Source organism: Esox lucius, chromosome 17, assembly GCF_011004845.1.
Source record: "Esox lucius isolate fEsoLuc1 chromosome 17, fEsoLuc1.pri, whole genome shotgun sequence".
NCBI classification, from domain to species: Eukaryota; Metazoa; Chordata; class Actinopteri; order Esociformes; family Esocidae; genus Esox; species Esox lucius.
This window is the reverse complement of record NC_047585.1, coordinates 8,421,757-8,449,276: the sequence shown is the minus strand read 5'-3', so window position 1 is coordinate 8,449,276 and position 27,520 is coordinate 8,421,757. Positions and strand designations below refer to the sequence as shown.

Genomic DNA, 27,520 nt, shown 5'->3' with positions numbered 1-27,520 from the left:
TCACATTTTAGGCTTAGTTGTAGTGAAACCCAGCAATTCTGGTCTTCATGTTGACTGTTTGTGGCATTAGTGAAGCATTTTGGTTCTTTAGTAAATTAAACTATCTTGGCACATATTGTTTCATCCATTGGAATTCCTAAGAGGCAACGATGCTCCATTATGGAGCAAGAGTTTTAGGCAACAGTAGGACAATGGGGATGTCTCCAGTAGAAGAATGTGATCAAATTTGGCCCTAAATAATCAATTAAAGATAGTGTGCTTAACTAAAAGGGAAAGAAATGCACAAAAACAATTGGTTTCAGAATTTTTTACTGTAATTAAAAACTTTTCATGCTTCCCATTTTAAAGTAGGCCTACTTCCTCCTACCAGTGTTTTATTAAATCCAAACATTAACGAGATGGAATGATGTTACTTTCTCCCCGTTTTGATGTGTTATAGACCTTTTGTCATGACACTCCATATTGATCACGTATGCATCCTGTGTCTTTTCATCATCCTTGAGTTATTTTTCATCATCCCTTATTTGAGTCTACCTGTGGCATATTCACTTCAAAATCACACACGCAAGAACCAAGAAGCCAAGAAGTCCAGGAAACTCTCCGTAGACCTTCAAGATGGATTTTTTTAGGCTTAGATCTACAAAAGATTTTAACAAAATTGCTAAAGCATTTATAATGATCTGACTGGCCGCCGCTGCCCAAGCCCGCCGATGACTGGCCGCCTCATCCAGCGGCGTCCTCTCCTGCCCTGGAGCCGCCGCCTCATCCCGCGGCGCCCTCTCCTGCCCTGCAGCCTCCGCCTCGTCCCGCGGCGCCCTCTTCGGTCCCGGCCGCTCCGCCTCCCCGGCCTGTCCCGGCCACTCCGCCGGCTCTCCCGCCGTCTCCTGACCCTCCGCCGTCTCCTGACCCTCCGCCGTCTCCTGACCCTCCGCCGTCTCCTGACCCTCCGCCGTCTCCTGACCCTCCGGCCTGCACCGGCGGCTCCGCCGGCTCTCCCGTCTCCTGCTCCTCCCCCGGCTCCTCTGCCGGCTCCTGCTCCTCCGCCGGCTCCTGACCCTCCGCCGGCTCCTGACCCTCCGGCCTGCACCGGCGGCTCCGCCGGCTCTCCCGTCTCCTGCTCCTCCCCCGGCTCCTCTGCCGGCTCCTGCTCCTCCGCCGGCTCCTGACCCTCCGCCGGCTCCTCCGCCGGCTCCTCTGCCGGCTCCTCCAGCCGGCTCCTGACCCTCCGGCCTGCACCGACGGCTCCGGGTGCTGAGCCTCCGCCTGACCTGGTGCCGTCGTCCCGCCCTCCCCCCCTGGGTTGTTTCCTGTCTTGCGGTCGGGAGCCTGCGCCTTTGGGGGGGGGGGGGGGTACTGTCACGGTGAGGATCAGTGCCACCGTCCCGTACACCTCCAGTTCCCATCACTCCACAAACACATCCCGGACTTTTCTTCGTGTCACATGTCTTCAACTATTCAGACCAGGTCCCAATCATCTTGTTAGTATGTGTTTAAATGTTCAGGTCAGGAGAGGGTGCCGCGGGACGAGGCAGCGGCTCCTGGGCAGGAGAGGGCGCCGCTGGATGAGGTGGCCAGTCATCAGCTGGCTCGGGCGGCGGCGGCCAGTCCTCGGCGTGTTCTGGTGGCGACCAGTCCTCGGCGGGTTCTGGCGGAGGCGGCCACTGGGCAGTGGGAGGAGCTGGCGGCGGCGGCCACTGGGCAGTGGGAGGAGCTGGCGGCTGTGGCCACAGGGCAGCGGGAGGAGCTGGCGGCTGCGGCCACAGGGCAGCGGGAGGAGCTGGCGGCTGCGGCCACTGGGCAGCGGGAGGAGCTGGCGGCTGCGGCCACTGGGCAGCTGGAGGTGCTGGCGGCGGCTCCTGGGCAGCAGGGGGCGCTGGCGGCGGTTCCTGGGCAGCAGTGGGGAACAGCCGGCGCCTTGGAGCTGGCACCGGACGTAGAGGGGAGGTTGTCACAGCCCCCTCTGGGCACCCCCTCAGCCCCCCCAAAACATTTCCAAGGGAGGCCTCCGGGTCTCCACAATCCGGAGAGGCCTCGGTTCGGGGGGGAACCGTGGACCGGGCACCTTGCCCTACCTTGTGGTGCTGCCCTCCTCGGCTGGGTTGTCCGGATCAAGGGGAAATGTCCTTCTCCAGCCGGAACGGATACCGGGCCAGCAGCTCCTTTGTCCCGGTGATCTGAAGGCGACCACACCCTTCCACGATCACCTGCTCCATACGCTCCTCAGTAAGGGGAGCTTCCAGTTCCAGCTGTCGGAAGCGTATGGACCCAAGCATGGTTCACAAGGTCATTTTCCTCCTTCGTAACCGGCTGGTTCATTCTTCCAGGGTCGATCATTCTGTAACGATGGTGGCGGTAGTGGAGGAACCAGGCGCAGGCGAAATGAGCTCGATGTAGGTTTTAATGCATAAACAAACACAAGCATACAAAAAGAAACTTAAAGAAAACAAAGGGGCTGAATGCTTTAAACAGCACAAAACGGAAAACACTCACCAGTTACATGTACATACAGACAATGACAACAATGATGTGGGGAGCAGAGGGGAAACATTTAAACAAATACTAACGAGATGATTGGGACCTGGTGTGATTAGTTGAAGACATGCAACACGAAGACAAGTCCGGGATGTGTTTGTGGAGTGATAGGTACAGACAGAGCCTTGATGAAATCCTGATCCAGAGTGCACAGGACCTCAGACTGGTGGGGTAGATTCATCTTTCAGCACAAGAAAAACCTGAAGCACCCAGGCAAAACAATGCTGAAGTGGCTTCAGGACAAGTCTGTGAATGTCTATCAGCAGCCCAGCCAAAGCCCAGACTAGAACATTGAACATCTGTGGGGATACCTGAAGGTCGCAGTTCATGGGCGCTCCCCATTCAATCTGACAGGGCTTGAGAGGATCTGCAAGAAAGAATTAGAGAAACTGCCCTAATCCAGGTGTGCAAACCTGTTAGAAGCATACCCTTAAAGACTTAAGGTGTGATGTGAATGTGATTGCTGCCAAAGGTTCTTCTAGTATGTACTGAATAAATGGTCTGTCTACTTACATGCATTACTCAAACAAATTAAGGAACACGTAATCATCGCACTAAAACACCAAGTCAATGAAACTTCAGGGATATCAATCTGTCCAGTTAGGAAGCATAAGCGATTGTGAATCAATGTCACCAGTTTTGATGCAAATGAAAGTGACAACAGGTGCATTGGAGAGGCAACAGCAAGACAACCCCCAAAAGGGAATGGTTTTGTAGGTGGTGGCCAAAGACAATTGCTCTCTCCTCATCCTTCCTGACTTTTCTCTAGTTTTGCGTTTTGCAAGTGTCCTTGTCTCTACTGGAGACGGGCCGCTACATGAGGAGAACTGAACAGGGCCGTAGAAGGGCATCAACCCAGCAACAGGACTGGTATCTGCTCCTTTGTGCGAGGAGGAACAGGAGGAGCACTGCCAGAGCACTACATAATGTTCTCCAGCGGGCGACTGGTGTGCATGTTTCTGACCAAATTATCAGAAACAGACTCCATGAGGGTGGAATGAGAACCCGATGTCCTCTAGTGGGACTGCTTACTGCCCTGCACCGTGTACCTTGATTGGCATTCGCCAGAGAACACCAGAATTGGCAGGTCTGCCATTGGCGCCCTGTTCTCTTCACAGATGAGAGCAGGTTCACACTGAGCACATGTGACAGACGTGAAAGATGCCGTGTTGAACGTTATGCTGCCTGCCCCATCATCCAGCATGACCAGTTTGGAGGTGGGTCAGTGATGGTCTGGGGAGGCATATCCTTGGAGGGTTGCACAGACCTTCATGAGCTAGCCAACGGCACCCAGACTGCTGTTAGGTACTAGGATGAAATCCCCAGACACAGGACAATGTCCGGCCTCCTGTAACCAGAGTGCGTAGTTCCTGTATGACAAAAGCATTGATGCCATTGACTGGCCCTCACGTTCCCCAGACCTTAATCCAATTGAAAACCTCTTGGACTTTTGCCTGCGCAGTTTTTCACAGAAATATCTTTACTTCTGAAAGACACATCCTCTCTGGGATGCTCTTTTTATACCCAACCATATTACTGACCTGTTGCCAATTAACCTAATTAGCTGTGTCTTCCAGTCTTTTGTTGCCCCTGTCCTACGTTTTTTGAAACAGGATGTTGGCATCAAATTCAAAGTGGGCATATATTTTTAAAAAGAAACAATAACATTTCTGATTTTCAACATTTGATACGTGTTCTTTGTACTATTTTCTATTGAATATAGGGTTTAAATGATTTAGACATCATTGCATTATGTTTGTCCTTACATTTTACATGGACAAACATAAGGTTCTGTTCTGTTTGGTTTTGTTTTTTGTTTTTTGAACATAGCCTGTTATGTTTGGTTTTTGTCTTTTGTTCTTACATGCAGACTGTCCTTGTCCTTATTGTTTACAACTATGTCTTGTTTGCCCCTCGATGGGTTCCTATATAAGTAAATAACATTAAAAAAAAATTGAATTTAACACCAACTTCAAATCAAAAAGGGACCTTAACAGGGCATCAAAATCTAGATCATAGCCAGCAAAGACCCTGGTCAACCGTGGGTGCAATGGCATATAACAGCATTGTCAGCATCGAAATGCAGATGATTCCAACCTTCAACAGAAAGCCCATTTCTGAAGGGGAAATTGAGAAACCAAACTTTTGCACACCTGTAGACCGACCGGTGCATCGGAGAAGACCAAAGGTCGATTCAAGTAAAGAAAAGAACTCCGGCACCCAATCTGCGTAACTAGCAATAAGAATTTAATAACAACGTTTCGGTACAAAAACCTACCGCAGGTTATTAATAAATATTATCAATATATTTAATAACAATAACAAAAACTGCTACCACGTAATTTTTGCAGCACCATGCAATACCCTCTGCTGTACGCCTAGTTAGGTGTTCATCCTAAAGCAAGGCAATGACCAAAAAACATATCTCCAGGCTATGTCAGAACTATATTAGAAGAAAATAATATGTTAGGCTTCAAATCATGGAATGGCCAGCACAGCCTCCAGACGTAAACCCTGTTGAGCTGCTTAGGGTTGAACTGGGCATAAGGGTCAAAGCAAAGCAACCTACAAGTGCAAAACATCTTCTGCAACAGTGATGGGAAAAACGTTGCGAAAAACATTCAATTTCCATTGTTAAAAGAATGCCAAGTGTTTGTTTCGGCTGTTATGTCCGCAAAAGGTGGCTACTTTGATGAGTCCAAAATGGAGATAAAATGTTGTTGTTTAAACAAAACGATTACATTATTTATTTTTTGTCTCCAATTGCTTATTTGCTTTAATATCAGAGTTACATTTAGACATCAAACTATGTGAATTTCAGTAAAAGCAGGATAGATTGAAGTTCTAAAACATGTCATCTGTAAGTAAGAGGGCCCAGGCATATATACTACTGTTCAGCCGCAAAACCCCTGTCTCAATGTGAAGCGTCGACTCCGGGAAGCTAGCCTTCTAGGCAAAGAAAAGGACATTCTCAGACTGACCAACAATAAGAAAAGTTTAAGATGGGCAAAAAAACCCAGATTCTGGACAGACGAAGATTGGGGGAAAAGGCCAGCATCCCAGAGTTGCCTCTTCACTATTTACGTTGAGACCAGTGTTTTGCGGATACTATTTAATGAAGCTGCCAGTTGAGGACCTGTTAGGTGTCTGTTTCTCAAACTATACTCTAATGTATTTGTCCTCTTGATCAGTTGTGCCCCGGGGCCTCCCACTCCTCTTTCTATTCTAGTTGGAGACAGTTTGTGTTCTGTGAAGGGAGTAGTACACCACAATGTACGAGATCTTGAGTTTCTCGTACAACAATTTCTCGTAGGGAATAGCCTTCTCAGAACATGAATGGACAAAGTAGAAAGTTCTCTGTTTCTGTCCATTTTGATCCTGTAATTGAACACACAATTGTGCTAACATAATTGCAAAATGGTTTTATAATGATCACATAGCAATTTAAATGATAAAAATGGATTAGCAAACACAACATGCCACTGCTGCTGATAATGGGCCTCTGCACGCTGATATAGATATTCAATAAAAAATCTGCCATTTCCAGCTATAGTAGTCATTTACAACAATAACAGTGTCAACACTGTATTTTTGATCTATTTTATTTTAATGCACACAAAAATTTGCTTTTCTTTTGAAAACAAGGACATTACAAAGTAACCCCAAACTTTTGAATGGTAGTGTATCTTTTCAATGGGACCAGGATTCCTAGCCACGGCACTGTAAATAAAAAATACCCAAGTTACTAGAATTGAGTGCTTTTTTCAGTATTTTAAGTCAGTAGTTACAAGGAGCCAGTCAACACTGTACTGCGCATTTGTGGAAGAGACGAGGGAAAGCGGAATGTGGAGCGATGCATGGCTGAGAGGAGAGGTAAATACTCTATGCTGAATTTGCATTAAATATCACAATCATTATGATCTATTTCAATGATGACAAGTAACAATTAAAAAAATTGTGGTCTAACGTTCCTCCACTGAAAAGGTCTAGACTTCTTATGTTTTAGTGTAGTCTGCAAGCATAAAAAAAGAGACATTTGAAAGCAATTTTTTCAGCAACCCCGTTTAATAAAGGGCAAAAGGGATTAGGGATTTAATCCAATGAAGACAAAAGCACTGGCTTTTAAATCTCTTCTGCCCAAGTCCCCATACCCATATTTTGCCCTTTACTACATGGGCTAGATAGAGCTAATGAGTCTCATACTACTGTAATTAGTTAACGTTACTTGCAATAGCTACTGTAACCTGAACAAGTTTATTTGTTGACTGGGCTAATCAGCCTGGGTTAATATAGCTAGCTGGTTAGCAAGAAACAAACTTTTCTTTCATTGCATGTCACTTTCCAGGCTGGTCATGACACTTTGAATAAACTTCTCGGTTTTACTATAAAGGGAAACTACCTATTTTCCATTCAGACCAAAATCCTGAGCAGACATCACTAATGTGACAACCCTCTGTTCCAAAAAAAAAAGCCAAATTGCATAACCTCCCAATAGAATTTCAGAGGATATTCAAAATTGAACACATTATAAACCAGTGGTTCAAACCCTGAATTCCTATCAGCTGACTGTCAGATATCAGACCTAATACCTGGGGTTTGACAAATAATTGTTAACTTTTCTAAAACCTTGTAATGAGTTTATAATAACATTATGACACCAAGTGGTTTGTGTTATATTGCAAATATACCACATATAAGTATTGTACTCAGACACTGTGTTGCGTCATGAAATACTCTAAGTCTTGGTATATTTACCAGAGATTATGTACCATTTTATTCATTCCTTTAACAGGGGACTACGTCTTACCTGACTATTGGCTTATGCCTGTTCTGCTATAAATCAAACATCAGAAGCATAATCTTGCTAGTGAATGAAAAGCCAGCAGCCCAAAGAGCTGTATACAAACAAGAAATATTGAAATAATGATCTTTAACTGTATCGGTCTTGAGAATGGGTCAGTGGTGATATACACTATGTGAGAACACTTCCTAGTTACATGTAGGACCTCATATTATCAGCACCATATCATCTCAGTAAAAGAGCAGCTATGGAGGCTCTCTTACTCACCTTCTGATGAACAAACAGACAGCACCCCATCATCAAGGATCCCTGAGCCGGTTTATTCCCCAGATTCACAAAGGTTATGTTAGCGCTCTCTTCCGCTAACGCTTTCCCTGTTCAGTTAGGGCTGTTAGCGCTATCCTGGGTCACATGCACTCTGATCCTCCAGGTCACCTTGACATGATCTTAGATCCAGCCTGCTTGCACACAGAGCCCACAGACTCAACTCCAGCCTGCTCTTCAGTCAGCTACCCAGTCACAAAGTCAGATTCAGGCTGCTTCTCCTCTTACAGCATACGCATATGAGTGTGTGAGAGCGTCCCATGCATGTGCAACAGCCAGTTGAGGCTGAGTCGCGCTGCTTCACAACAGGATGTGCAAGCGAGAGGGGAAACTGAGCTGTTTCTATATTGGGCCTGAGGAGTCACAATTGCCGGTGGACAACCTTGTTTTTTCCCCCTCATCTTCTTGTTGACTCAAGGTTGTGTACCGGCCGTCTTGCAACCTGTCAGACACATGGACAGTCAGAGCTATCCCTGTTCATGAATTCCCTATTCTGACCATTGTCAGCACCATTGTGTTTGCTTGATTTTTCCTTTCACTTCATAGGCTTCGGCTTGGTTCAGCTGAACTTCATTTAGTTCAGCAGTGTGAAAAGTCGGTGTTGCCAAGCTGCTGCCCCCTTCTCTTGATGTGCAATTCGTTTCTGAAGGTCACTACTAGAGGTCAATAAACAACTGGCAGTAAAACAAAGCTTAAAAGCTTACTTTCCACAGAAAAATCCATGCTGTTAGTAGGAAATACTTGTACAGCCTGCATTGTTCACACATTGTGTTATCATCATCTTGCTCCCTATTCAAAGACTTTGTAATTCAAAACCTGTTTAGGCCATATACATTGAGATATAAAACTAATATACAATCAAATACAGTGTGTGGTGAAGCATTTAGTTAACTGCCAACATTACAGTAGGTGAATGATAGGATGTTGAGCACCTGAAAGGGTGTTGCCTGAGAGAACAGGAAGCCAACAGGAAGCTAAAACGCAACAGTGAGTCACGTATCCTGGAATAATTTCCTGTATTTCCTAATTGTGAGGGAATAGTGGGTGACCACTTTAAAAAGGTACAACCAAAGTAATATAACTGTCCAATGTTTCCAGATATCTTTCATTCTCCCAAAAAGGAATTCATTATTTAGCTTTTCAGTGCATGAATGGTGTGGGGGTGTACCAATAATAACAATTATTTATGATTTAAAGTTTTCAAAGATATACCTAAATCCAATTAACCAAGATCCGATCTGATATCCAACTGGAATGGATCTGGCATTGTTTAAAATCCTGAGACAGATCATGCTCAGTGGCCAGGGATCTGAGATGTGTGTAATAATGTGAAATAACGACCAAATCCAAAATTATGTTTAAAGAAGAAAATATCTTTACTATACTGTACAAAATTCATATCCTATATAAATGTAATTTGCTACACATTGTAAAATTAATCAACACCACATCTCTGCCGCTTCTTATCTGGTTTGAGGTTGACATAGTTAACTTGCAAGCTGTTTTCAAATTCAATTTAGATATGATTATCCCTAATCTCAGATATATTTTGGATTGGATCTAGAGCTAGACCTCAGATCCTAGTCCAATCAAGTACTGATATATAAAATAATTGACCTGGTCTTGACGGGGGTCAGATCAAAAGTTTACAGATGAAATTGATATCCAATACACAAACACAAAAATCGGAAAACAACATTATTTGAGTATGACCTATCAGATAATAAAATTAAAATAAATATTAAAATAAATATTTTCATTGGGCATTTCCTATGACATAGTACCTTAAATTAGGCAATTCTATCAGAAAAACTGCTGTTTATTACTCATATAGGTGGTGACTATAATAAATCATTTTGAGACTAGATAAAACAAACTACCAGTGGATTCAATCATTTATTTCCAGGAGGTACTAAAAAGTGACTTTCTTAAAATACCGTTGTATCAGGCACAATGTAGGTGATGCCAGAATTTCAGCAGCAATCGTTGTACAATAACTAGTAATGCTATAAATATGCCCCTGAACGTGCAGTTACATTCACTTTGAGTACCACTGAGCTGCAGTACAAGTTCACATTAGAATAGCCCTAACAGTCTTGTTAATATTGTCACTGCAATTCCGGTCTTAAAGCCACATCCCAGGTATCTACTAATCATTATCAGACTAGATACCTTTTGTAATAAGTCTGATAATTAAATCACTACACTCTAAAACTGAAAGGTTATTATGTATCCTTTAGGAGTTCTTCAGATTGAAACTGAGGCAGAACCCCCAAATTATTTAAAAAAAACAAATTTAAATAGTTCCTCTGAGATCTATTTTAAAACATACCCCATCAAAACCCCAACATAGTATTTAAGGTTTGTTCAAAGAACCTATAAGGGTTCCCCTTTAGTTCAAATTTGAATAAACCCCTAAAAGAAGGCAGACTACTGTTGGCGGGGGTTTGAATAAACCCCCGCCAACAGCAGACTACTGGTTAGTTTAGTGGAAAATAATATAACCAGAAAGTTATGCCTGTAGATCACTTTTACTGAGTTACATATATAACAACTCTGGTTGAAATCTTTGCATGGAAGTATTTAGGACTGTCAAATATTGTCTAGTGGACACAGAGGAAAGAATCAATCTGCCACTACATCAATAACACTGGCAGACGCAAAGGTGACCCAAACGACAAATCTCCTCAAACATATTCAGTTGTTAAAGTTCCAACTCAGCTATTTGTGGGGAAATGTTGCAACTTTGCCCATAACAGGATTCCTCTAAAATCTGTCAATCTAAACATTGAAAGGAACAGTTGTTGAGAACAGGAACATACGTAAATCAGAATATAAATTACAGACTGTGTCCAGAGTGTCACCCTCTTCTTCTCTTTATCACAAAAAAAGTATTGGTTAAGCGAAACAGAACATTTATACCCTGGAGATATTGTTACAATGTTAATCTACCTGTCTCACTAGTAAATTAACTCCTGTTAGGCTATTCAAATGAAAAATAAATATAAATGTTATGCATCGATTAAAATGCTCTTTAAGTGTTTACTCCTATGGGAGCACAACCAGTGCTTGAAGTGGGCTGGTACTCACCAGGACGCAATAGCAGGACTTCAACATTTTACCGTGGAGGAAGTTTTTGTTGCATACTCATAAGCTCCCAGTACATTGACCACTGCACCAGCGTGAGGTTTGAAAATGGGTCTGAGGATTTCATCCCGGTACCTAACAGCAGTCAGAGTACTGTTGGCCAGCATGTGGAGGTCTGTGCAACCTCCCCAGACCATCACTGCCTCCCGAGACCATGACTGACCCACCAATCCAGTCATGCTAGATGATGTTGCAGATTTTGTTTTGATCAATATCCTTCTTAGGTTTATTTTATTTTGAACATACCCTCTCATTTTAAATTGTTTTTAAACATGTTTTAACTATTGTTAATCAGACTCTGCTTCATGTGACTACTCCAAAATGTACTTGCTTAGCAGGCGTAACTACTGTATCTATGTTGGAACAGATACCGCTTCAAATTACAGCCCTCTTTCCTTGTAACTACACTGTAACTATGTGGGAACAGATACTGCCTCAAATTACAGCCCTCTTTCCTTGTAACTACACTGTAACTATGTGGGAACAGATACTGCCTCAAATTACAGCCCTCTTTCCTTGTAACTACACTGTAACTACGTGGGAACACACACTGCTTCAAATTACAGGCCTCTTTTCATGTAACTACACTGTAACTATGTGGGAAGAGACACCACTTCAAATTACAGCCCTCTTTCCTTTGTAACTACACTGTAACTATGTGGGAAGAAACAATGCTACAAATTACAGCCCTCTTTCCTTGTAACTATTGTGTATTTACGTGGGAACAGACACCACTTCAAATTACAGCCCTCTTTCCTTTGTAACTATTGTGTATTTACGGGGGAACAGACACTGCTTCAAATTACAGCCCTCTTTCCTTGTAACTACACTGTAACTATGTGGGAACAGATACTGCCTCAAATTACAGCCCTCTTTCCTTGTAACTACACTGTAACTATGTGGGAACAGATACTGCCTCAAATTACAGCCCTCTTTCCTTGTAACTACACTGTAACTATGTGGGAAGAGACACTGCTTCAAATTACAGCCCTATTTTCATGTAACTACACTGTAACTATGTGGGAAGAGACACCACTTCAAATTACAGCCCTCTTTCCTTGTAACTATTGTGTATTTACGTGGGAACAGACACCGCTTCAAATTACAGCCCTATATCTTTGTAACTACATTGTAACTATGTGGGAAGAGACACTACTTCAAAGTACAGCCCTCTTTCCTTGTAACTACACTGTAACTATGTGGGAAGAGACACTGCTTCAAAATACAGCCCTCTTTCCTTGTAACTATTGTGTATTTACGTGGGAACAGACAGCGCTTCAAATTACAGCCCTATATCCTTGTAACTACATTGTAACTATGTGGGAAGAGACACTGCTTCAAAGTACAGCCCTCTTTCCTTGTAACTACACTGTAACTATGTGGGAAGAGACACTGCTTCAAAATACAGCCCTCTTTCCTTGTAACTACACTGTAACTATGAGGGAACAGACACCGCTTCAAATTACAGCCCTCTTTCCTTGTAACTACACTGTAACTACGTGGGAAGAGACAATACTACAAATTACAGCCCACTTTCCTTGTAACTACTGTGTATTTAGGTGGGAGCAGACCACGCTTCAAATTGCAGCCCTCTTTCCTTGTAACTACACTGTAACTACGTGGGAAGAGACACCGCTTCAAAGTACAGCCCTCTTTCCTTGTAACTACACTGTAACTATGTGGGAAGAGACACTGCTTCAAAATACAGCCCTCTTTCCTTGTAACTATTGTGTATTTACGTGGGAACTGACACCACTTCAAATTACAGCCCTATATCCTTGTAACTACATTGTAACTATGTGGGAAGAGACACTGCTTCAAAGTACAGCCCTCTTTCCTTGTAACTACACTAACTATGTGGGAACAGACACTGCTTCAAATTACAGCCCTCTTTCCTTGTAACTACACTGTAACTATGTGGGAAGAGACACTGCTTCAAATTACAGCCCTCTTTCCTTTGTAACTACACTGTAACTATGTGGGAAGAAACAATGCTACAAATTACAGCCCTCTTTCCTTGTAACTATTGTGTATTTACGTGGGAACAGACACCACTTCAAATTACAGCCCTCTTTCCTTTGTAACTATTGTGTATTTACGGGGGAACAGACACTGCTTCAAATTACAGCCCTCTTTCCTTGTAACTACACTGTAACTATGTGGGAACAGATACTGCCTCAAATTACAGCCCTCTTTCCTTGTAACTACACTGTAACTATGTGGGAACAGATACTGCCTCAAATTACAGCCCTCTTTCCTTGTAACTACACTGTAACTATGTGGGAAGAGACACTGCTTCAAATTACAGCCCTATTTTCATGTAACTACACTGTAACTATGTGGGAAGAGACACCACTTCAAATTACAGCCCTCTTTCCTTGTAACTATTGTGTATTTACGTGGGAACAGACACCGCTTCAAATTACAGCCCTATATCTTTGTAACTACATTGTAACTATGTGGGAAGAGACACTACTTCAAAGTACAGCCCTCTTTCCTTGTAACTACACTGTAACTATGTGGGAAGAGACACTGCTTCAAAATACAGCCCTCTTTCCTTGTAACTATTGTGTATTTACGTGGGAACAGACAGCGCTTCAAATTACAGCCCTATATCCTTGTAACTACATTGTAACTATGTGGGAAGAGACACTGCTTCAAAGTACAGCCCTCTTTCCTTGTAACTACACTGTAACTATGTGGGAAGAGACACTGCTTCAAAATACAGCCCTCTTTCCTTGTAACTACACTGTAACTATGAGGGAACAGACACCGCTTCAAATTACAGCCCTCTTTCCTTGTAACTACACTGTAACTACGTGGGAAGAGACAATACTACAAATTACAGCCCACTTTCCTTGTAACTACTGTGTATTTAGGTGGGAGCAGACCACGCTTCAAATTGCAGCCCTCTTTCCTTGTAACTACACTGTAACTACGTGGGAAGAGACACCGCTTCAAAGTACAGCCCTCTTTCCTTGTAACTACACTGTAACTATGTGGGAAGAGACACTGCTTCAAAATACAGCCCTCTTTCCTTGTAACTATTGTGTATTTACGTGGGAACTGACACCACTTCAAATTACAGCCCTATATCCTTGTAACTACATTGTAACTACGTGGGAAGAGACACTGCTTCAAAGTACAGCCCTCTTTCCTTGTAACTACACTAACTATGTGGGAACAGACACTGCTTCAAATTACAGCCCTCTTTCCTTGTAACTACACTGTAACTATGTGGGAAGAGACACTGCTTCAAATTACAGCCCTCTTTCCTTTGTAACTACACTGTAACTATGTGGGAAGAAACAATGCTACAAATTACAGCCCTCTTTCCTTGTAACTATTGTGTATTTACGTGGGAACAGACACCACTTCAAATTACAGCCCTCTTTCCTTTGTAACTATTGTGTATTTACGGGGGAACAGACACTGCTTCAAATTACAGCCCTCTTTCCTTGTAACTACACTGTAACTATGTGGGAACAGATACTGCCTCAAATTACAGCCCTCTTTCCTTGTAACTACACTGTAACTATGTGGGAACAGATACTGCCTCAAATTACAGCCCTCTTTCCTTGTAACTACACTGTAACTATGTGGGAAGAGACACTGCTTCAAATTACAGCCCTATTTTCATGTAACTACACTGTAACTATGTGGGAAGAGACACCACTTCAAATTACAGCCCTCTTTCCTTGTAACTATTGTGTATTTACGTGGGAACAGACACCGCTTCAAATTACAGCCCTATATCTTTGTAACTACATTGTAACTATGTGGGAAGAGACACTACTTCAAAGTACAGCCCTCTTTCCTTGTAACTACACTGTAACTATGTGAGAAGAGACACTGCTTCAAAGTACAGCCCTCTTTCCTTGTAACTACACTGTAACTATGTGGGAAGAGACACTGCTTCAAAATACAGCCCTCTTTCCTTGTAACTACACTGTAACTATGAGGGAACAGACACCGCTTCAAATTACAGCCCTCTTTCCTTGTAACTACACTGTAACTACGTGGGAAGAGACAATACTACAAATTACAGCCCACTTTCCTTGTAACTACTGTGTATTTAGGTGGGAGCAGACCACGCTTCAAATTGCAGCCCTCTTTCCTTGTAACTACACTGTAACTACGTGGGAAGAGACACCGCTTCAAAGTACAGCCCTCTTTCCTTGTAACTACACTGTAACTATGTGGGAAGAGACACTGCTTCAAAATACAGCCCTCTTTCCTTGTAACTATTGTGTATTTACGTGGGAACTGACACCACTTCAAATTACAGCCCTATATCCTTGTAACTACATTGTAACTACGTGGGAAGAGACACTGCTTCAAAGTACAGCCCTCTTTCCTTGTAACTACACTAACTATGTGGGAACAGACACTGCTTCAAATTACAGCCCTCTTTCCTTGTAACTACACTGTAACTATGTGGGAAGAGACACTGCTTCAAATTACAGCCCTCTTTCCTTGTAACTACACTGTAACTATGTGGGAAGAGACAATACTACAAATTACAGCCCTCTTTCCTTGTAACTATTGTGTTTTTACGTGGGAAAAGAAACCGCTTCAAATTACAACCCTCTTTCCTTGTAACTACTGTGTATTTAGGTGGGAACAGACCACGCTTCAAATTGCAGCCCTCTTTCCTTGTAACTACATTGTAACTATGTGGGAAGAGACACTGCTTCAAATTACAGCCCTCTTTCCATGTAACTACACTGTAGCTACGTGGGAAGAGACACCGCTTCAACGTACAGCCCTCTTTCCTTGTAACTACACTGTAACTAGGTGGGAAGAGACACCGCTTCAAAGTACAGCCCTCTTTCCTTGTAACTACACTGTTACTACATGGGAAGAGACACTGCTTCAAAGTACAGCCCTCTTTCCTTGTAACTACACTGTAACTATGTGGGAAGAGACACTGTTTCAAAATACAGCCCTCTGTCCTTGTAACTATTGTGTATTTACGTGGGAACTGACACCACTTCAAATTACAGCCCTATATCCTTGTAACTACATTGTAACTATGTGGGAAGAGACACTGCTTCAAATTACAGCCCTCTTTCCTTGTAACTACACTGTAACTATGTGGGAACCGACACCGCTTCAAATTACAGCCCTATTTTCATGTAACTACACTGTAACTATGTGGGAAGAGACACCACTTCAAATTACAGCCCTCTTTCCTTGTAACTTTTGTGCATTTACGTGGGAACAGACACTGCTTCAAATTACAGCCCTATATCCTTGTAACTACATTGTAACTATGTGGGAAGAGACACTGCTTCAAAGTTCAGCCCTCTTTCCTTGTAATTACACTGTAACTACGTGGGAAGAGACACTGCTTCAAATTACAGCCCTCTTTTCATGTGACTACACTGTAACTATGTGGGAAGAGACACCACTTCAAATTACAGCCCTCTTTCCTTGTAACTACACTGTAACCATGTGGGAACAGACACTGCCTCAAATTACAGCCCTATATCCTTGTAACTACATTGTAACTATGTGGGAACAGACACCGCTTCAAATTACAGCCCTCTTTCCTTGTAACTACACTGTTACTACGTGGGAAGAGACAATGCCTCAAATCACAGCCCTCTTTCCTTGTAACTATTGTGCATTTACGTGGGAACAGACACCGCTTCAAATTACAACTCTCTTTCCTTGTAACTACTGTGAATTTAGGTGGGAACTGACCACGCTTCAAATTGCAGCCCTCTTTCCTTGTAACTACACTGTAACCATGTGGGAACAGACACTGCTTCAAATTACAGCCCTATATCCTTGTAACTACACTGTAACTACGTGGGAACACACACTGCTTCAAATTACAGCCCTATATCATTGTAACTACATTGTAACTATGTGGGAAGAGACACTGCTTCAAAGTACAGCCCTCTTTCCTTGTAATTACACTGTAACTATGTGGGAAGAGACACTGTTTCAAAATACAGCCCTCTTTCCTTATAACTATTGTGTATTTACGTGGGAACAGACACTGCTTGAAATTACAGCCCTCTTTCATAGTACTTAAACTAAGTGTTGTTGGTACTGTATAAGAACTAGTTAAAGATGATGGACTTACTAGGAACTAACATGTTATGTCAGGGTGAAGTTCACAAGGTATAGGAAAGAATAATCTACAACAGGATGATGACGTGAAGGTATGTTATGGAGTATTAACTGAAAACAAAATATAATTTACCACATTTACTGTCTTTTTATCAGGTGTTATTATGTAATAGACTAGTTTTAATGGACAGGCTAATGGATCTTATTTGTCTCTACATTTGGAAACACCACGACATTTAGGAGATTTGCATAGTGAGCCAAGCACCTTTGGTCATCCACATTAAAGTATGCCTTCTAATATTAGAGTTTAATTGTCCTCAACAACAGTAAAATCTGACAAAATCTTATTTGTTAAGCCTATCCATTTTCGTTCCTGTAGGACACCCAACAGATAAGTGCTTCCTGTGGCTTGATTCGTAACATGCATCTATAATCAGTTCATACATTTGTGATTGATGTCAATGCGGCTTTTGGTTTGGCAAGAACCAATTGCCCAAAAGCGTGTGTTAAGTACATTTGGAGTTGTATCATTCTCCGTTCATACAAGTAACACCTACATTGTTCCTACATAACTACCCATTCTTACCACATACTTACATTATTGTTACTACGTAGTTACGTGGGAACTACCCTGTAAGTTACGGGCTGTAATTTGAAGGGTTACTGAAAACTTTAACAATATAAAATGTTGAACACCACATTGCCGACAACCTGTTCTTAAACTGTCATGTTTTAATTAAGCAAAATATACCAGTCTTCGCTCTAAGCACAGCTTTTGCTGTCATCATAACAGTTCCCATTTTCGTCTTTTAAGGCACTTTATCTGGGAGTGTCCATTGAGATGATACAATCGTTCCAGCATAGACTGCTGTGGAATTTGTAGGTTAAGGTACAGTACGTTAACTAACCTTTTCCAATTATCCTTCTCACCTTTCAAAATGTTTAACACTATCTTGAATACAACACCTTCAACTTCACTTATTGATGCACTAAAATGGATTGCATTTGTGTCTTTACATTGGAGTGACCATCAACATGCAGACAATGGTAATGGGAAAAGGGAGCCTTTTACACCTGGAAACAACCTCACATCACCCAGTGCCATATCTGGACCTCATGGTCCGCCTGTGTAAACATTTGTTTTTGATAATGCTTGAAATCAATTCTACATTACAAACAAGAGTCAAATCACACTATACTACGCCCAACACAACCACTTTCTCAGCAGGTGTTTTCAAGCCTGGCCTGTACTTTACTAATCTTGATGTATAATTTGCAGATGTTTCACAGAATTGGGCCCAGTGTAGCCACATTTAACACTAGAACCACCAAATGCCTACGGCAATTGGAGTTTGTAATTCAAATAAAATTGACATTTTGAAAGCTGCACCCTCCTCCTTCCATGACCTTTCCTAAATACAGTGGGGAGAACAAGTATTTGATACACTGCTGATTTAGCAGGTTTTCCAACTTACAAAGCATGTAGAGGTCTGTACTCTTCAACTGTGAGTGACGGAATCTAAAAAAAAATTCCAGAAAATCAAACTGTATGATTTTTTTTAATGAATTTGCATTTTATTGTATGGCATAAGTATTTGATCACCTACCAACCAGTAAAAATTCCAGCTCTCACAGACCTGTTAGTTTTTCTTTAAGAAGCCCTCCTGTTCTCCACTCATTATCTGTATTAACTGCACCTGTTTGAACTTGTTACCTGTATAAAACACCTGTCTACACACTCAATCAAAGTCTGTTTGATTGAGTGTGTGGACAGGTGTCTTTTTTACAGTATACAAAAATACAGAATTAACATATTTATGTCACTAATAATATAAATATATTAACATGCAGACGCTGTATCAGCGACAGTATTAGAGCCAAGTACAGCTTAAGGAACTCAAGGGAGGGAGACAAACCATGTGACGTTTTTATGCACGCACGCATATATATATATATATATATAACAAAAACATAGCATAACAACGAAAATAGACAAGAATAGTATTGACTGTGATTAATTATAAAGCTGATGATCATATTTATTTTTTTAAAACAAGTTAATAGGCCTACGTTAAGAATAAATATATTGCTTATATATTTTGGTTGCTATTAGGGAGGACATTGTAGCATGCACTAGCTGCTCAAATAGGCAACAGGACAGATTTAACACTATAATTGTCACTTCCTGTCTAAGGAAACAGGAGTCAAACACAGGGAGTAGCTTGCGTCCGTTTATTGAGAGGCCAAACAAGCGTAGGAGGATGCCTAAGCAGGCAAACACAATGAATGCTGGGCAACAGTATTCCCAAAAAACAAGAACGCGTGCTAACAAACAGAACGGTGCCAACAAACAATAACCCACAACTCCCTCCTAAACAGCAGACATACATATACCTACACTAATCAAACAACAATGAAAAGGTGCACCTGGTGATGCAGAGGGGAAGGGGGGCGGTGGATTCAGGAGGCCGGTGATGCTGACCAACGGGGCCCAGGCACACCAGCAGGGGGAGCCCCAGGGGAGGGAGTCGTGACAATAATAGTTATCTTTCTCAAGTGTGTAGCCAGATATTATATAAAGTATTTCACAGCGGGGTGTCTGGTAGAGCGTGGAGGTTGGGGTACCACCTTTGCCTAATTTCCAGTCAGGAAATCCCCTGTGGGTGTATACACACACACACACACACACACACACACACACACACACACACACACACACACACACACACACACACACACACACACACGTATATGCATATACATATACATATACACACATATATATATATACACATATACAGTGGGGAGAACAAGTATTTGATACACTGCTGATTTTGCATGTTTTCCTACTTACAAAGCATGTAGAGGTCTGTAATTTTTATCATGGGTACACTTCAACTGTGAGAGATGAAATCTAAAACAAAAATCCAGAAAATCACATTGTATGATTTTTTTTTAATGAATTTGCATTTTATTGCATGACATAAGTGTTTGATCACCTACCAACCAGTAAGAATTCCAGCTCTCACAGACCTGATAGTTTTTCTTTAAGAAGCCCTCCTGTTCTCCACTCATTACCTGTATTAACTGCACCTGTTTGAACTTGTTACCTGTATAAAAGACACCTGTCCACACACTCAATCAAACAGACTCCAACCTCTCTACAATGGCCAAGACCAGAGCTGTGTCAGGGATAAAATTGAAGGCCTGCACAAGGCTGGGATGGGCTACAGGACAATAGGCAAGCAGCTTGGTGAGAAGGCAACAACTGCTGGTGCAATTATTAGAAAATGGAAGAAGTTCAAGATGACGGTCAGTCTCCCTCGGTCTGGGGCTCCATGCAAGATCTCACCTTGTGGGGCATCAATGATCATGAGGAAGGTGAGGGATCAGCCCAGAACTACATGGCAGGACCTGGTCAATGACCTGAAGAGAGCTGAGACCACAGTCTCAAAGAAAACCATTAGTAACACACTACGCCGTCATGGATTAAAATCCTGCAGCGCACGCAAGGTCCCCTTGCTCAAGCCAGCGCATGTCCAGGCCCGTCTGAAGTTTGCCAATGACCATCTGGATGATCCAGAGGAGTAATGGGAAAAGGTCATGTGGTCTGATGAGAAAAAATAAGAGCTTTTTGGTCTAAACTCCACTCACCATGTTTGAAGGAAGAAGAAGGATGAGTACAACCCCAAGAACACCATCCCAACTGTGAAGCATAGAGGTGGAAACATCATTCTTTGGGGATGCTTTTCTGCAAAGGGACAGGACGACTGCACCGTATTGAGGGGAGGATGAATGGGGCCATGTATCGCGAGATCTTGGCCAACAACCTCTTTCCCTCAGTAACAGCACTGAAGATGGGTCGTGGCTGGGTCTTCCAGCATGACAACGACCCGAAACGCACAGCCAGGGCAACTAAGGAGTGGCTCCGTAAGAAGCATCTCAAAGGTCCTGGAGTGGCCTAGCCAGTCTCCAGACCTGAACCCAATAGAAAATCTTTGGAGGGAGCTGAAAGTCCATATTGCCCAGCGACAGCCCCGAAACCTGAAGGATCTGGAGAAAGTCTGTATGGAAGAGTGGGCCAAAATCCCTGCTGTCTTTTTACTGTCTTCAAAAGCCAACAGGTTAATTGACATATTAATTTCCTTACTCAAAATGCTTGCGCAAAATGGCCATTACTTTTTATATAGAAGAGATTTATAACAAAAACAATTTTCTGTGTTGTTTGGGGATGAGTTTAGAAATGTCCTTTCTCTTTGAAAGCGAGAATGCTGTCGAGGGGAGTAAGAAATAATCACTGGCTATGTGTTTTGTGTCCATACTTTATTTTGTGAAATGTAGGTAATATCTTTTAGATAACAACAGCAACCCTGTCATGATAACTTGATAGACAAGCACATCAGCTGTGGAGCTCAAATGGTTGCTTGCTCAGTCTAGTAATGGAAAGTGTTGCAGTAGCTGTGTAGCCGGCTGACAAGTTGGTTGTTTTTTCGATTTTTTTCAGATATTATTCAAATATGGAAAATGCCATTGCTAACTAGACAACTAAATAAAGTCGTCTGCCCTCAAATGTTTCGCTTGTGAAAGAAGCTCATCCATGCTTTTATCTCTAGTAGGGTTGACTACTGTAATGGCCTCATAACCGGACTCCCGAAAAAGACTGTAAAACAACTGCAGCTCATTCAGAATGCTGCTGCTAGAATGTTAACCAGGACCAAGAGAACAGAGCACATCACTCCGGTTCTTAAATATTTGCATTGGCTTCCAGTCAGTTACAGAACAGATTTCAAAGTGGTGCTTTTAGTTTATAAATCTCTGAATGATTTAGGAGCCGAATACATTTAAGATATGTTTGAAGAATATAAACCGAGCAGGGCTCTTAGTTCCATGAACACAGGTCAGCTAGTAGAGCCCAGAGTCCAAACTAAACATGTAGAAGCTGCGTTTAGCAGGTATGCTGCATACAACTGGAATAAACTACCAGAAGATCTTAGACGTGCCCCAAACTTATACATTTTTAAATCCAGGTTAAAAACACTTATCTTTTCACATGCCTATGACTGAGCACTTAAACTTAACCACACTGTTTAAAATTATAGCTTCCTATGTTTTTATCCCATTTCTAATCTTTATATGTTTTTTATTGTATTTTTTATTATTATGATGTTTTTATTTGTTTTTATGTTTTTATTTGAATATTTGTTTTTTATGTTATTGAACTTTCATATATTTTTATTTGTAAAGCACATTGAATTGCTTCGATGTATGAATATACATAAACTTGCTTGCTTGTCTGTCACTTTCACTAGCTAGCCAAAAATCAGTTATGCTTCACTGACCATGTTGTCACTTGATCGCGATGATGTCCTACATCTGCCAAAAGATGTATGTTACATACTACCCCTTATCATTTATAAAACTCGTATGTCTTGAGATTTGCCCTGTGCTTACTTTTTTATGATCATTAGTTGCTAATTTGACTGCTGGCTCAATCTCGTCGCAATATATCATTTTATGCAAAAGTAGTTTGTTCTTTCTATTGATTGTTAATGGGAGAAAACAAATTACACTAGATTTGAACTTTACAAGGTAAGTTACTGGGGCTTTCTTAAATGCATTCAAAGTAATTTTTGGCCGGTACATTGATACTGCAAACTTTGAACAATCATACGATTATAAAGTGTGAAAAGTCTTTGAATGCTGATATCCATATTTGTGTAAAAAAAGCAAAAAATCTTGTTGATATGGTTACTCCAGTCGCAGTATCTTAAGTTTGGTTAGAGACATCTTTTCAGATTTAAAGAAGTAGAGGTATTTATGAAATTCCCTATCTTTCTGGGAAAGTGAGTTAAACAGCAATTTTTCTGATTGGAATAGATGTGAAGTAGATTAATGTATATTCATGATTTATGTTTATCTTACTGGGAAAGTGGGTGAAACTGCAACTGTTTAGAAAATATTGCAAAAAAACCCCATGTTGCTATGGTAACCGCAGTAGTAGTTTCTCTAGTTTGGTAATAGATATTTTCAAGTTTCTTTCTGATTTGAATAGATGAGAGGTATAGGTACATTTAAGTAAATCCATGTTGATGTATCTGGTTCAGAAAGTACTTTCCATTGGAGCTGTATTTGAAAAGTTGGAAAAAATCCTGTTGCTATGGTTACTCCGGTTGAAGTAGCTTGAGTTTGGTTAGAGATATTTTTGTATCTTTTCTGATTTTAATAGCTGACAATCAGAGGAATATATAAAATAATTGTACTTTTGTACTCTGTATTGCTGGGAAAGTGGGTTAAACAGCAGTAGTTTGGGAAGTATCGCTTAAAATCCTGTTGCTTTGGTTACCGCGATTGCAATATCTCAAGTTTGGTATGGGATATTTTCATAATTTTTTTCATAATTCATGTAGGTGAAAAGTAGACGTACATATACTTAAAGCCGTATTTGTGTGTATGGTTCAAAAAGTACTTTCCAATGGAGCTGTTTTTGAAAAGTAGGGGGAAAATTCTGTTTTCATGGTTACATGGTTGAAGTTGCATGAGTTAGGTAAGAGATATTTTCATATTTTTTTCTGATTTAAATAGCTGACAAGCAGTGGAATATATAAAATAATTGTACTTTTTTCTGCCTTGCTGGGAAACTCAAATAAACTGCAGCTGTTTGGGAAATATTGCTAAAAATCGGGTGGCTATGGTTACTTTGGTTGCAATATCTCGTGTTTGGTAAGAGATATTTTCAAAATTTTGATTTTAATATCTGAGAAGTCAATCAATATGTTTACATTTCTCCATGTTGGTGTGTCTCATTGTGTGAGAAAATGCCCATTCAAAAGAAGGCGCAGGGGGCGTAGTTTAGGGGGCGTTCCCACTCGCCTAGAGAGTAGAGCTCCAACTCCTACTTCTGACGCTACTTCCAGGATGAACAGAAGGGTTGGATCTAATTGACGGAGAATGGGAGTGGATGTTAAAAGGCCTTTTAGAGTCTCGAAAGCAGAGTGAGACGATTCTATCCAATGTAGGGAACGGATCTTCTGGCTGGTGAGTGCTGAGAGAGGGGTGGCAGTGATGCAACATTTTCGGAGAAAATTAAAGATAGTAATTTGAGAATCCTAAGAAGCGTTTTAAATCATTCACCATGGTGTGTTTAGGCTAATTGCGAAAAAAGGTTACTTTGCGCTCACACATATCAACACCCCTTGGTGTTCACCCAAATCCGAGGAAGGTTACCATGGTTATGTGAAAGTCACTTTCCTCCGCTTTTACAGATGGTGATCTTGGAGTAGTTGTAGGACGCATCGTACATGGTACACATGTTAGTACAGGGTCTGAGAGCAGATTAAGATGTCGTCTATATACACAATGAAAAACAAATTAATCATATCTTGGATTACCTCATTCATTAAGGCTGTAAGGCTTTACCAGGTACTTGTAGTTTCCTCTTGCAGCAATGAAAGCAGTTTTTTCATTTGTCCGCTTCTTTGATACAGGCTAGGTTATAGGCAGTCCTGAGGTTGAGTTTGGTATAGATGGTTGCTTGTCCAATTTGCTCTAAAGCATCCGGGATGAGAGGAAAAGGGAAACACTTTTTTACTATAATACCATTCAAGGAGCGATGATTGATTCATGGCCGGAGACTGCCGCTTTTTTTTCCAACAAAGGAAAAGCTGGAGGCAGCCGGGGACGTGGAAGGACAAATTAATTCCATGTTAAGTGCTTCATCAATATAACTATGAATTGCCTCATTTTCTGGGTAGGCAGTGGATAGATACAGCCCTTAGGAGCAGTGACACCTGGTATGAGGTCAATATGACAGTCCCATGGGCGATATGGAGGTAAGATAAAAGGGCAGGAACAAACAGTTGTCTTTGAGATACATTTAAAAACACAGATACTCCTACCTGGGCAGAGATGGAGGCGGATGCTTCATCTCTCCATGGCAGGCGAATAGGGCACTGACCAAGGAGATGGTCTCGTTCTCCTAGGTAGAGACACAGTCTTTCTTTGATGTGCCTCTGTCTCTCCACAGGGGAAAGAGGTGTATGGCCCAGTTGCATCGGTTCGGGGGCTTTGGGTCGAAGTGATGGGACAGGTGGAGAGAATTTTGGACCTTTGGGTGCTAGGGTCCTTCGCCAGTCAGCTACATAATTGTCGACTGTGATAGACAAGCAAATGTATTCACTTAGGTTCATTAGGTCCCCTCTGCAGTCCAACTGCTTGTAACTCCTAATTCAAGGCACTCCAGTATAGAGTAAGGAGAGCTGAGTTGCTACACGTCGCCATGTTTTAGAAGTCAAGTGCATATTCTGCTGCTGAGCGGTGACCTTGTTGGATTTCACATAGCAGATCAGTGATATGACGTCCAGAAGGTGAGTGGTTGAAGACATCTTTGAAGAGGGAACTGTGTCTCTACTGTGTTTTGGGACTACAGCATCTCAAGAAGTTAAGTATATTTTGCTTTATCCTAATAGTTGTTACTGGCATTGTTTTGCTTGACCTATTGAAATTTAGTGTGGTCTTTTTCACTTTGCCTATTTAATCTTTGTTGTTTTTTTGTACCTGATTGCTCAGTGACTGTAACTACTGTGACTGTGGACTTGGTTTCATTTCAGTCCAATTTGCAGTATTGGACCTAATTTATCCAGGTATCACCAGGGGTGTGGTCTTAACTGCCTCCCTGCCTATATAAGATACCTCAAAGAATCTTGACACTCAGTGCTTCATCTGTATTTTGGGACTACAGCTTCACAAGAATTGAAGTATATTTTGCTTTATCCTAATAGCTTTTACTGGCATTGTTTTGCTTGACCTATTGAAATTTAGTGTAGTCTTTTTCACATAGCTTATTTAATCCTTGTTGTTGTAGTAGCTGATTGCTCAGTATTTATGATTGTGGATTGGTTTAGTTTCAGTCCAATTTACAGTATTGCCACCTAAGTTATCCAGGTATCACTTGGGGTGTGGCCATAACTTCCTCCCTGGCTATACCTCTTGCAAATCTGTGGGCGTGTCTCTTCACCTGTGGCTGGCAATTAGCAATCAGTCTTAGTATTTCAGTGCCTGTGGTTTCTCAGTGGCAGCTGACAGTGGCCATCTTGTAAGAGGCTGTGTTACTGAAATGAAGATCTGCTGAAAAAAATTCTGCCGAGAAGTTCTGCGGGACTTTGTCAGGGCCTCCCTCTCCCACTGTGTTGGTAATATTTAGTTTTGTAAGCTTTTCTCTACCTTTTTGCTGTTGCTTTGATAAGTATCTATTCCTGTCCTTTCATCCCCTTGTTAGCGTCTTAGACGCTCCTCTCCCTGTCAGGCAAACCCTTTTGAACTACTGTATCCTTCACGTACAACCCATGTAGAACCCCTGGTTTCTGGCAGGCTCTGGAATTGCCAATCTACTGTCAACAAAGCAGACTTCATCTCAGCCTATGCTGCCCTTTAATCACTTGACTTTTTGGCCCTGACAGAGACATGGACTGCTACCCCTGCCGCTCTTTCTTCAACCGTGTTCTGTCAAACCCTGGGAACATCATCCACCAGGGGCATTAGGAGAGTTCCAAAATGAGCTTGACACTTATTATAAGCTTATTTCCAGATGATGACTCTCCATTTACAGATATTGGTGACTGTTACCTCCCAACACCTGTCTTTTCCTCCTGTCTCCTGAGTCTGGCTCCTCAACCCTACTCTTCTCTCTTTCCACCTCTTTCGACTATCTCTGTCCCTGGTTCTCTCAGCATGGCTGACTGACTCACTGAGAGCAAACAGAACAGGGCTGCTGGCTGCCGAGCGAAATTGGAAGAAAACAAAGTCATCCTTTCATTCACTTTTCTCTACATTTTCTTCCTGTTTCTGCAGCTAAAGCGAATTTCTACTGCTCTAAATGTCAAGCATCTGCCTCTAACCTAAGGATACTCTTTGCCACCTAAATCCTCCACGTCCTTCCCTATTGGCAGACTACCTTGCCAACAATTTGGAATGGAAGATTGACAAGATTCGCTCCTCTGTCACTCAACCTGTTCAGGCTTTTGGCCCCAATGTCAGCATGAAATAACTACCTTATTCCTTGACCTCTTTCTCTCCCCTCTTTTCAGATGAAATCCTGTGTCTAGTGATGTCTTGGCGTCTGACAACCTGTCCTCTTGACCCCATCCCTTCCTCCCTTCTCCAGAACATCTCTGTAGAGACATTACCTTATCTTACTCCTTCCTATCCACTGGCTGTGTTCCTTCTGACTTCAAGTCAGCTCGTGTAACCCCCTTCCTCAAGAAACCAACACTTAATCCTCCAGACCAGTATTTCTTACAGACTGGTATTCCTTTTCCTTCTAAAATGCTTGGGCTTGCTGCTCCTAACCAACTCCTGTCTTTTATCAGTCCCAGAACAATCTTCTGGACCCTAACCAATCCATTTTCAAGACCGGTCACTCGCCCAGGAACGCTCTTTGTGTCACTGCCAAAGCAAACTCTCTTTCCTCTTTTCTTCTAGTTTTAACACTGTGAACCACCATTTCCTCCTCTCCACACTCTTAGAGCTGCGGGGTTTCAGGATCTGCCCACTCTTGGTTTGTATCCTACCTGACTCCTACTAGATTGCATGGACTGGGTCTTTGTCTCTGTGATGCACTCTCAGTACTGGTGTACA

The 27,520-nt window shown here is 42.0% G+C and overlaps 1 protein-coding gene across 2 annotated transcripts in view; it reads right to left on the bottom strand.

Annotated features, from left to right (window-relative positions):
* Positions 1-27,520, bottom strand: part of arhgef3 (Rho guanine nucleotide exchange factor (GEF) 3) — a 102,496-nt gene that overhangs the window by 38,066 nt on the left and 36,910 nt on the right. The window contains exon 1 of one of the 2 annotated variants that reach the window (XM_010882087.4): positions 7,601-7,931. The exons of the other annotated variant lie outside the window; for it this stretch is intronic. Within the exon in view, the coding sequence (XP_010880389.1) occupies positions 7,601-7,633 (33 nt within the window). The 5' untranslated portion in view covers positions 7,634-7,931. Of the gene's footprint in view, positions 1-7,600; positions 7,932-27,520 lie in introns of those variants that run through there. 2 annotated transcript variants of the gene reach the window in all.